Below are 11,054 nucleotides of genomic sequence, written 5' to 3'. Positions count from 1 at the left end.
GCTGCAAGGGCTGGGGAGGGGGTGGTACATGAACTAAATTTTGGGGTGGGTGGGTGGCCTTGTGGAGCCATAGGGCTTCTGTCACCCATGCCATACACTTATCCCAGCCTTGGAATTACAGTGACCAGCAATTATAGTGACCTTTCTCTGCGCAGAGGGGGACCTGGGACAGCAGCAGAGCCTCCTGAGAAAGTTGGGGCTCAGGAATGGGGCGGGAAGGACATACACACTTCCCCAGAAGACAAGACTCTCCTCCCCTTAACCATTACCCAGCTGCTTCTAAGGCAGTGTCTTGAAGGAGGCGGGACGTGGGGGCGGGGGTAGGTCGGAGGATCAGCTGGTTTCGATGGACCTTGTCCTTACACTGAGCACTGGGTCGCAGATCCAGCCATGGAGGCAGCTGCAGGTAGGAGGCCGGGAGAAACCCTCCGGAGGGGACTTCAGGGCAGAGGGTGGATTGGAAGGCTTTGGAACTAGCACACACTTGGTATTGGGGCTTGGAGCCCTGAAAATAGACTGGAAGTTAGGAGGTGAGAGGTGAGTGGGTGGATGTGTCTGTCTTCCTGGTCCACGCCCTGTACTGATATGCTCAGATTTCTGTGTATATCAGAAGGCCTGGGCCAGGGAGCAGAAGGAAGGGGAAGGGAAGACCCTTTGGGAGCAGAACATAGGGCGAGTCCTGAATTTGGGGGTTCCCCTAAGTTCTTTCAGTTAATGACCATGGAAGTGGAGTCTCGGAGGGCAGACTGCCTTTCATCCCCTCACCCCTTCTTTGCCTGGCAGATCTTCAGGACACAGCCACCTTGGCCCTGTAAGTGCCGTGCTGTGAAAGACTGGGGCAAGGAGAGGAGGGAACTGAAGGTGGGAGGCTCATCAGCTGCCTTTGGCACCTCAAGGCGAGCCTGGGACCCAAGTCTGGATGTCAGCTTTCTCCTACCTGCGTGACTTGCCTCCTTGCAGGAAGTTTGAGTTTAACCCAAAGCTGGGCATTGATAATCCTGTCCTCTCCCTGGCTGAAGACTACAACCCTTCTGGTAACCTCCCCCAACCCCTTGGGGCAACCACTTCCTTTCCCCAGAGCCACTAGGGCACCACAAAGCATCCTGTCTCCTTGGACACCACTCACTGTCTCCCTCTGATAACAGCCTTGGTGGGGAGTGACTACATGGAGGTGGAAGGGGGCTAGGCTTTTTCCTTATGTCCCAGCCACTCTGCCTGGGCTGTGTTCAGCCCCACTGCCCGACACCTAACTGGGCAGAAGCCTGTCCGCTGTTCAATCACACGGGCAGGGGCTACCAGGCACAAGGTGACTTGGGTCATGTCCCCTTTCCTCCACCTTTTCTGCTGCCCACCTCCCCGTCCAGATATCTGGAGCCTGGAACGGCCTCGCTTCTACCTGCTGAATAAAGAGGAGGGCAGGACTTTTGGCTTCCATCTGCAGCAGCAGCCGGGCAGGGCTGGGCATGTGGTGTGCAGGGTGGAGCCAGGCTCTTCTGCCCAGCGTCAGGGTCTTCGAGAAGGAGACTGGATCCTGGGAGTGAACAACCACGTCGTGGAACATGAAGATTATTTGATGGTGAGGTTGGGCTGGAATCCCGGTAGTATGAGGAAACATTCTGTAGCACCTGGGGGAGACAGAAGCCTCTTGGTCACCTCCCTGGGTATGTGGGGGTGACATATCTCCCACATGGGAGGTGGGAGGGTGTGGGGTCATCTCCCAGAATTTACGGATGCCCCAGGTCAGAATGGCTGGGTGAAGGCCTCCAGAGAGCTGGTTCCCATGGTGAAGAGTTAGCTTCCAGGGAGGGGACCTTCATAAGAGGGGCCGGCCCAAGCCCACCCTGCGTGCCTGCTGTTCAGGTGATACGCCGGATCCGGGCCAGCGGGCCTCGGGTGTTGCTGACAGTTTTGGCGCAGCACGTGCACGAGGTGGCCCGAGCTCAGCGGGGGAACAACACCCACCTTTGTCCCCCTCTCGGCCAGGGGGTCCGGCCTCGGCTGTGCCACGTAGTGAAAGACGAGGGCGGCTTTGGCTTCAGTGTCACCCAAGGTGAGCTTAGAGCGCGGGAGGGGTCAGCAGGGGGGCCCTGAGCCCTGTTGTGGGTGGACAGCAGGCAGAAAGTCACTCTTTGGGCTTCCAGGACATCGGGGTCCTTTCTGGTTAGTGCTGAGCCCTGGAGGAGCAGCTGAGCGGGCAGGAGTGCCCCCTGGGGCCCGGCTGCTAGAAGTGAATGGGGTCAGTGTGGAAAAGCTCACACACAACCAACTCAACAGGAAGGTATGGCTGGTTCCTCTTGTCCTCACCCCTCTGGGCTTGTCCCAGTCTCGGGAAGCAGACTCTCAATCTCCCAGTCTGATCTTGTACCTCTGTCCCCATCCTTCCCTTTCCACTCTGTGTTCGCCACACCCCTCCCCTCCCGAGGGCTTCATTCCAGGGCCTGGGAAGAAGGGCTGGGAGGGGGTGCCTGCTTCTGCCCTCCCTCCCCAGTTGGTTGATGCTGATGCCCTGCTGGGTCCCACAGCTTTGGCAGAGTGGCAAGCAGGTGACCCTGCTGGTGGCAGGGCCAGAGGTGGAGGAACAGTGTCGCCAGCTGGGAATGCCCCTGGCTGCTCCTCTGGCAGAGGGCTGGGCACTGCCCACCAAGCCCCGCTGTTTGCATCTCGAGAAAGGGCCCCAGGGCTTCGGGTTCGTGCTCCGGGAGGAGAAGGGCCTTGATGGTCGCCTCGGTGAGTGGGAGCCCTGGGGATGGGGCGGGAAGGTGGGCCTTGGGGTGGGCACACCAGTGTCTGCATCTACAGCTCAGTACACACAAGTGGTGGCCCTGGCTGAACCCCAGCCCAGGGCCTCCTCCTCCTCCTGTGTACCCCTGGGTCAGTCCCCCAGTGTGCACACAGTGGCCTGGGCTGGCGCTGGGGTCGGGGGGGAAGGAGCCATGAGGATGTCTGCGTCCCAGGTCAGTTCCTATGGGAGGTGGACCCAGGACTGCCAGCGGAGAAGGCCGGGATGCAGGCTGGGGACCGGCTGGTGGCTGTGGCTGGGGAGAGCGTGGAGGGGCTGGGCCACGAGGAGACAGTGTCCAAGATCCGGGCGCAGGGCTCCTGTGTCTCCCTCATTGTCGTCGACCCCAAGGCTGACCGCTTCTTCAGCATGGTGCGAGCTGAGGGGCCGGGGATAGAGATGGGGCCGGAATGGAGCAGGGCTCAGGTTAGGGAGAAGCAACAGATTTGTCCTCTTCCTCTTTTCCAGGTTCGCTTGTCTCCGCTCCTCTTTTTGGAGAGCACAGAGGCTCCTGACTCTCCCTGGGGTAGTGGCTTAGCCTCTGTGGTTGAGACCAAGAACCCACTCGTCAAAGACGCAACAGTGGCCGCTGTCCCATGCAACTTCCGCCAGTGCTTCCTGTACCCTGGGCCTGGCGGTGGCTATGGCTTCCGACTCAGCTGTGTGGCCAGCAGGCCTGGTCTCTTCATCTCCCAGGTGACGGATGCCCCGGGAACCTTGGATGTTTTCAATCCTTTGCCTCTTGATGAGCCTTCTTCTGCTTCCCTCCCAGAGCCCTAGAATACCCAGCAAACTTTTCTGTGGTGTTCCAGGCTCCTCTAGACCCCACCTATTCCACCAGGTGACCCTAGGAGGCTCTGCTGCCCAGGCAGGGCTGCAAACAGGAGACATGATTCTGGAGGTGAATGGGTATCCCATGGGTGGAGAGAAAGACCAGGAAAGACTTCAGCAGCTGGCTGAGGCGAAGCCACCCCTATGCCTGAAGTTGGCAGCCCAATCTCAGCAGGGCTTGGAAGCCTGGATTCCCCCAGGGTCCAGAGAGGTGAGGAAAAAGAGATGGATGAACTGTGAGCAGCCAGAAGAGGAGGGGGCGTGGTCAGAGAGGAGGGCAGAGTGTGAGGCTACAAGGTGAAGCAGTTTGGGGGACCCTGGTTGGGACTTTAGGCCAGGGTAGGTGGGAACAGAAAGACCCCAGAGAAGAAGCCCCTATTCCTGAGCATTCCAGTGCAGATGGGGACAGGGAAAAGGAACTCTTCTGTTCCCTGAATGACTTCTTCCCTTCTTTCTTTGCTTAGGATGGGGTTCTGGCCTCAGATCTGCTGTAGCACCCCATGCTTGGCAATGATCTGCCCAAGCTTCCCTGTCTTCACCCTCCAGCCTGAGGTGGTGGGAGCTGAGATGCTCTCTTTAAACCAGAAGCTGCAGCTTTAGGACTCCTGATACCTCCAGTCACAGGATTGTTTAAGGTCTCTCTCCCTTCCCATGGCTCCACCTCCTGGAAGAGGGTGGGGCCAGAGCCCTCAGGTGGGCCCATGAAGGAGCTTCCCATTTGATTCCGGAGGAAGTCATGTGGGGTCTTTGGGAGCTGTGCCCCAGAGATGAGGATCTGCTTGAGATGAGCAGTGTGATTTTGTGATTTATAACAAGAAATATATATTAGGTCTTCCTATCCTTTCCTGGCAGAGAGCTTCTAAAATCCTTGGGATTTCCTAAGTAATAAGAGTGATAAAGGTGTCTTCTGTTATTCATAATAAGGCTCGTTCAATTACAGCTATCCTTGTTAATGAGGTTCCTTTTGGAAAGCACCTAAGAATGGGGCACTGGTTTCCAGGGGAACTGATCATGTGATTAGCAAGCTGGAACTTTCAGTGCCCCGCCCCCCCCCCTCAGTCTCCTGGGAGGGGACAGGGGCTGGAGGTTGAATTAATCACCAGTGATCAATGGATTGATTAATCATGCCTACATAATGAAGTCTCCATAGAAACCCAGAAGCACAGGTTCAGAGAGCTTTCTTTGTTGATGAACACATGGAGGTGCAGGGGGTTGGCACACCTGGAGAGGGTATGGAGCTTCCGTGCTCATACCCCACCCCACGTATCTCTTGCATATGGCTGTTCTTGAGTTGTGTCCTTTGTAATAAAATGGTGATCTAGTAAGTAAACCATTTCCCTGAATTCAATCACTCTAGCAAATGATTGAGCCCAGGGAGGGGGTTGTGGCTATCACTGATTGATAGCCAGTCAGTCAAAAGCACAAGTGACAGCCTGGACTTAAGATGGTATTTGAGGTTGCAGGCACTCTTGTGGGACTCAAGAGTGCCACAGGGATCTGATGCTATGGCCAGGTAGATAGTACCACAATTGAGTTAAATTGTAACACAAAAGTTAAATTATGTCTACAGAGAATTACTTGTTGTGGGAAACCTCCCCCTCCCCCCTTTTAAAATGTGCTATATTTATTTCTCTTGAGAAAGTTTAAGCACCATGGTGGTGTGGTGGTTTAGCTGCTCCATTGCATCCAAGTCTTTTGTGACTCCATGGACTGTAACCTCCCAGTCTCCTCTCTGTCCATGGGATTTTCCAGGCAAGAATACTGGAGTGGGTTGCTATTTCCTTCTCCAAGGGATCTTCTTAATCCAGGGATTGAACTCAGGTCTCCCACATTGCAGGTGAATTCTTTACTAAGCTACCCAGGAAGGCTTTTAAGCTCCATAGCTAAAAGATACACAGTTGTGCATAGTGGAAACAATTGTGCGTAGTGAGTAGAATCCTGATGCTCATTTCTACCTAAACCTCCACCTGTTCTACCTGAAAGATCAGTCTGTAAGGATGAAACACAACTTACTGAAAGGAAGAATCTACAGAGGGTGAAAATGAACCATTTCTGCTGTTTCTATTATGGTGAATATATTCTGTTATTCCCAAGAGATGGCAAAACAGAATATATTTGGTTATTCCTACTTTATACAAAATTAATTAAACTAAGTAAACTTTTTAAACGACATTATAAATTCAATACAAGGCAATGCTGGGAATTCTTTTCAAAACTTCCCCCTTCCATATTTAACCAGAAATGAAGTAGAACTGAGAACGCTGTAGTAAAATAAAGGAGAAGCAGACAGTATTCCCTTTTCAGGTGGGCTGTGGGGCTGGCTATGCTTGAAGCCATCTGGAACTTGCCCTAAGCATGACTCCAGGATGTTAGGTATATTACAAGAATTTGGAGACTAGCTGCACCTTCCCTCTGTGGGCACCTGAGGATTGTGGGGGCTGGTGCCTGGTCACTCTTGGTCCTTTGTAGAAATGGCCTTTATCCACAAATCTGGCTGCCTTTGTTGGTGCTGGTGGGGATAGGGTGACCAAAAGGGCTCCAGGCTCAAGGGGTGGGACCCAGACTCTCTAGGAGAGAAGTTGAGACCTTGTCAAATTTCTCTCTTCTTATTCCATCTTCAGGGTAATGGGTCAGTCCAGAACTGAGATATTCCCATGAGGACTCCTCTCTGCCAAAAAAACACAGCTCACAGTCCTGCTGAGGTCTACATCAAGACAGCTTTATTGCTGGGGCCTCAGAGGGCCCCAGAGACTAGAGACTCACAGCTTCAAAGATCCAGGGGGTTGAGTCCAAACTGGCGGAGCTGCTCCTTGAGCCTGGTGTGGAGTCTCAGCACAGCCCCGTCCCACTGAGGCTTCACGTCTCTCAGCTTGGCCAGGAGCCGGTCCAGGCTGTCCTGCAGACACTGAGCTTCAATCTCAGGAAGGGAGAAGTTAGGGTAAGGGGTGCCCCCAGCCTGGTCTGTAAGCTTTCCCAGCCAGTGTTTTCTTCAAGCTCTTATTCTTAGTGGGTAGGCATGGTTGTATCCCCTTAAGATAGAGCAGAATCCCCTGTGGAGATGCTTCTTTCCCTTCCCCCTGGCCTGTCATTGTCATCCTCGCTGGGATCTGTGGGGATGGGGGAGGGCTGGGCACTGGGATGGCTGGTCTTCAGAGGGTAGTGCTTACATGTAAGATTTCCTCATACTTGGCCTCCATGTCTGCCACGTGGGCCCGAAGCTGAGCCAGAGTCTGGTCCCGCTCTCCGAGGGCCTGCTTGGCCTCCCTCTGGGCAGCCTCAGCCTCCCTCTGGCACAATTCTGGGAGAGATGGTGCCAGTGGGGAGGATGAAAGAGGACAGGATGGTGACACTCGGCCTCTGAACAGAGTCTCCCACCCAAAGAGCACAACATGAGCAGGACTGTTCCAGACTCCCCCAGAGCCGTCAACTTCCCCTCGTTCCTATAAAGAGCTGACATATACTGTTAAGGTACAGGAGAGAGAGGGGGGTTCTTGGGACAAGAGATTTGGCTCCCAAATCAGGTTGCCATTCACTACTTGTGTAACATCTGACACGTCTCTAAGACTCAGTTTCTTCATCTTTATAGAGAAAAATGACACATACTTCACAGGTGTGCTCTGAGAGTTAAATGTGATAACGTGAGGACGTCCCTGCTGCCAGTCGCTAGGACTCTGCGCTCCCAGGGCAGGGGGCTCAGGTTTGATCCCTAGTCGGGGAACTAGATCCCACACGCTGCAGCTAAGAATTCACATGCCCCAACTAAGAGCAGGGGCAGCCAAACAAACAAACAAAAATACATTTAAAAAAATGTGATAATGTGTGGGAAAGCACCTAGTATGTAGGAGGTGCTTAAAAATGCTGATTGCATTTGAGATAAGGCAAAGATTAGGAAAGGAACTCAGGGTCTGAGTGGGAAGATAAGCAACTCTTCGATATCTAAAGCTAAACTAAAGCTATTTTAGGATAAGAAAACTTTGAGGCCAAAATTGTGGAAAATCCGTGCCATGCTAAAATTTTTCAACTCTGTCCTGTTACCAAGATGGAAGAGAGCAAAAGCTTCCTGTTTTTTTGTTTTGCTTTGTTGCTTATTTAGAAGCTCATTTATTTATTAGCAAATAGTTATTCAGGACCTACCACACATTAGGTCTTGAAGATACAGAGGTAAGTAATTCAAACAGTTATATTCAAGCTTGCTTTCATTCTAAAAATCAGCCAAACTAAGACAGAATGTGTTTTGCTCATGAGAGACATGGGGGCAGTGGGGAGTAAGAATTGTCTTTAGAGAGACCATTGAGAGAGGGAGCTGCAGTGAGAAAGTTAGGTCTTCTTCACTTACAACTTAAAGTTTAAGATTGGGTATTTTTTTTGCTATCCTGAACCTTCTGTTGCAAGTGGTAGAAGAGTCAGTGGGGAAGACAGTATGAGAACTTAAATTGCGGTTTTCTAAAGAAAGACCATCCTAACTCCACCCCTTCAGGCTGGACTACATCAGTGATCCTCTGAGAGAAAGTGCTGTGAGAGTAGGGTGTGCTGTGTGTGCATGCTAAATCGGTTAGTGTTCAACTCTTTGTGACCCCATGGAATGGGGCTGTCCAGGCTCCTCTGCCCATGGGATTCTTCAGGCAAGACTACGGAGTGAGTTGCCATGCTCTCCTCCAGGGAATCTTCCCGACCCAGGGATGGAACCCACGTCTTTTAAGTCTCCTGCATTGGCGGGAGGGTTCTTTACCACTAGGGCCCCCTGGGAAGCCTACCTAACTGCTCCCGAAGGCCCTCCACTTCTTCTTCCAGCTGTCTGCTGCGACTCTGCATCGCCTCCTGCAGGCTCCGGCACTGACGGCTCATCTCTGGCAGAGCGGTGGGTGGCCAGGGACCCAGGTGGCGAGAGAGCAGTGGAGAAAGGACAGGGAGTTGTGGGTGGGGAGGGCTCTGCTTGGTCCAGTGGACAGGTGCATAAAGGTCTTTTGAGGGCCTTCCCTGGCAGTCCAGTGGTTAAGACTTCACCTACCAATGCAGGGCATGCGGATTTGATCCCTGATCTGGAAGCTAAGATCCCATATTCCTCAGGGCCAAAAAACCAAAACATAAAACAGAAGCAATATTGTAACAAATCCAATAAAGACTTTAAAAATGGTCCACATCAAAAAAAAAAAAAAATCTTAAAAAAAAATAGTCTTCTGGATTCTTCCTGTGGTGATCTGAGAAGGTGGGGACAGAGCTGGGAAACAAGATACCCATTTGCTATGCCATTTCAGTATGTGAATTCAGGCCCTCCTTCCCACCCACTCCCACGGGAGGAGAGAGATAAAGGCTAGGGCTGCGTTTCATAACCCACGGGACATCAAGCACATAGCAGTGCATGTCATGGAAGGTTCCTTCAGGATTCCTTCAGGAATTCCTTCAGATTCCTTCAGGATTCCTGTACGTGCTGGGAGGGCTGAGGCTAGGTATGGCAGTTCGAAGTCCCCCTTGTCTCCCTTTCTAGCATCCTCGGGCCCTCCCAGTTGTCCTCTTCCGGGCCCCTGTCTCCCACCCACCTGCTCGATCAACCTCACACCTGCATATATGGCCTTCCCTTCGCTCCGGGCCCCCTCCAGTTCAGCCTCCAGGTCTTTGATCCTCTGCTTCAGCTGGTCTTCAGAAGCCTTGGCTCGGCGGGCTTCATCCCTCTGCAGAGCTGTGAACAGTCCAGAGCAGGCCTCTGCACTGGCTGGGGACTCCACAAATCAGCCCCCATGGCCTTGATGGACTCTGTCCATCTTCAGAAACCTGGCGGCAGCCTGCCAGTCTCTCACTGTCATTCTGTGTGTTTCCCTTCCCTGCCTCAGAATCCTACAGACTCTGTTACTAAGAGGGAAAAACTCCCTCTGTGTTCCAGCTATAAAAGTTAGCTTTCTTTATCAACCCTCACTGCCCACCCTGTCCTCACGACCCCAACTCTTGACAATCTTTCCCATTAGGGGATGGTTAGAGATCAGCTCAGCCCTCCACCATGGTTCCAAAACTTTAAGCTCCCAGGGATACACAAATGCCCACTGTCTCTGTTTTCCCCAGAACTTCCACCCTTCTTACCCAAGCGGTCTTGGAGCACCTCCTTTTCCAGCAGTGCCAGCCTGCGCATGGATTCAGCCTCCACATCTGCCCTGGCAAGACGGCAGACCCTCAGCTTGTCAGGATCTCAGCCTTCCCTACTCCCCTCCCATCCTCCTCCCGTATCCTGGACTTCTCTTTTTTTGTGGGAGATATGAGGACCATTAAATGAGGGATCTCTGAAGACAAAGCCTAATGAGTTCACTACCCAGCTCACAGTAGGTACTTGAAAGATGTGTAATGAATATACAAGGAAGGCACACAGCCAGAAGGGATTCATGGGTGCTGATTTTCCCATGTTCCCAGCTCCATGGCACCCGAGTATGGATATAAAGGGGGAAGGCCAAGACAGCTCCATCTTGTCACGCAGAGGGCTGAATTCTCTCTGGAGGTCTCTGAGCCAGAACAAGGAGAGGCAGGGAGGCACCCACCTCCACCCAGTCTGACTCACCAGCACCTGCATTTCTTTTCTTCTTCTGGGCCCCAGCTTTTGTCCCTTTTTCTTTGGTCTTAGGTGGCATCTCCTTCCTGTCCTGGAGGGAGGGAGGGGGCTCATATTTAGGTCTGGACATGGAGACGCTCTCCTGACTCCCTAGACTGAACCAGGAGTCCCAGGAGAATTAGTGCTCTTGTCTCCAAGTCTGTCTCTTACACTTTCCAGAAGCTTCAGTTCTTGGTTTCCTTGGAAACTTAGGCAACACTGGGGCCAGGGGGAAGGATGACCCCATTTCTCTCTACCAGTCAGGCTCTAAGTACAGAAATCATTCCTCTCAACCCTCTTTCAGAGAAAATAAAGCTCAGTACCTGGCCCCTTCTCTCTTCCCATCATCCTTACCCTGCCTCTTCCTTCCTCCAAGACCCTCACTTTCTGTTGTATCTCCCTGTGGCGTGACCCACTCTCCAGGAGGGGCAGAGAAAAGGCCCAACCAGCTAGAAGCAGGAGGAGGAGATTGTGTTCTGGGACCCAATCCAGAGTGGCAAATTTCATTTGGGGGTGGGACTGAGAACTGGAAGGTTGGGCTTCTGGAGGCTGCACGTTGTCCAGGCAACTGGGAAACATGGAGTTGATAGGAAGGTACATGCATGCTTGCTCAGTCGCTATAATTGTGTCTGGTAGACGGGGCTAAATACAATGCTTAAAATACCAAGGTTTCAGAGGGCCAATACTCTTCTTGTCCCCAGATCCTAAGTGTAGTTTGAGGAGAAAGGGCTTTGGAACTGATTAAATACGATTCACTTCTATGTAGCACTGCCGGCAATTTGGACACTTACAAATTACAGATTTACACATCCAAAATAATGCTATTGCGCTGATACAGAGGAAAAGAACTGACGGTAGCCATTTGGGGTGATT

The 11,054-nt window shown here is 52.5% G+C and overlaps 2 protein-coding genes across 5 annotated transcripts; one reads left to right on the top strand and one right to left on the bottom strand.

Annotated features, from left to right (window-relative positions):
• The first annotated feature begins 7 nt into the window (after positions 1–7).
• Positions 8–6,198, top strand: NHERF4 (NHERF family PDZ scaffold protein 4). Its single transcript, XM_070384088.1, has 9 exons — positions 8–1,034; positions 1,365–1,576; positions 1,861–2,050; positions 2,142–2,278; positions 2,523–2,727; positions 2,955–3,151; positions 3,248–3,475; positions 3,621–3,821; positions 4,075–6,198. Exons 1-9 carry the CDS (start codon positions 920–922, stop codon positions 4,102–4,104), a joined length of 1,515 nt encoding a protein of 504 aa, XP_070240189.1. The 5' UTR covers positions 8–919; the 3' UTR covers positions 4,105–6,198.
• Positions 6,199–6,238: 40 nt separating this feature from the next.
• Positions 6,239–10,613, bottom strand: DRC12 (dynein regulatory complex subunit 12 homolog). 4 transcript variants are annotated; one of them, XM_070384090.1, is made up of 7 exons: positions 10,536–10,569; positions 10,152–10,233; positions 9,683–9,753; positions 9,168–9,287; positions 8,365–8,457; positions 6,778–6,908; positions 6,239–6,506 (listed from the first exon to the last, which is right to left on the bottom strand). In XM_070384090.1, exons 3-7 carry the CDS (start codon positions 9,729–9,731, stop codon positions 6,378–6,380), a joined length of 522 nt encoding a protein of 173 aa, XP_070240191.1. In that variant the 5' UTR covers positions 9,732–9,753; positions 10,152–10,233; positions 10,536–10,569; the 3' UTR covers positions 6,239–6,377. The 4 variants fall into 4 exon arrangements, with proteins under 4 accessions (XP_070240191.1, XP_070240190.1, XP_005897179.2 ...); XM_070384089.1 differs by having other exon boundaries at positions 10,505–10,537; XM_005897117.3 differs by having other exon boundaries at positions 6,242–6,506; positions 9,683–9,748; positions 10,505–10,553.
• Positions 10,614–11,054: the final 441 nt, after the last annotated feature.

This window comes from Bos mutus, chromosome 15, assembly GCF_027580195.1.
Source record: "Bos mutus isolate GX-2022 chromosome 15, NWIPB_WYAK_1.1, whole genome shotgun sequence".
Lineage (NCBI taxonomy): Eukaryota > Metazoa > Chordata > Mammalia > Artiodactyla > Bovidae > Bos > Bos mutus.
Note: the sequence above shows the minus strand (reverse complement) of the source record. Positions and strands in the feature narration are given on the sequence as shown.

Excerpts from the sequence above, each read along its gene's own strand:
- NHERF4 (XM_070384088.1), top strand. The coding sequence starts at position 920 with ATGTCAGCTTTCTCCTACCTGCGTGACTTGCCTCCTTGCAGGAAGTTT. Across the intron at positions 1,035-1,364 it reads TGAAGACTACAACCCTTCTG|ATATCTGGAGCCTGGAACGG; the intron begins GTAACCTCCCCC and ends CTCCCCGTCCAG. Across the intron at positions 2,279-2,522 it reads ACAACCAACTCAACAGGAAG|CTTTGGCAGAGTGGCAAGCA; the intron begins GTATGGCTGGTT and ends TGGGTCCCACAG.
- DRC12 (XM_014478652.2), bottom strand. The coding sequence starts at position 10,221 with ATGCCACCTAAGACCAAAGAAAAAGGGACAAAAGCTGGGGCCCAGAAG. Across the intron at positions 8,458-9,167 it reads AGGGAAGGCCATATATGCAG|AGATGAGCCGTCAGTGCCGG; the intron begins GTGTGAGGTTGA and ends CCGCTCTGCCAG. Across the intron at positions 6,507-6,777 it reads AGTATGAGGAAATCTTACAT|GACAGCCTGGACCGGCTCCT; the intron begins GTAAGCACTACC and ends CAGTGTCTGCAG.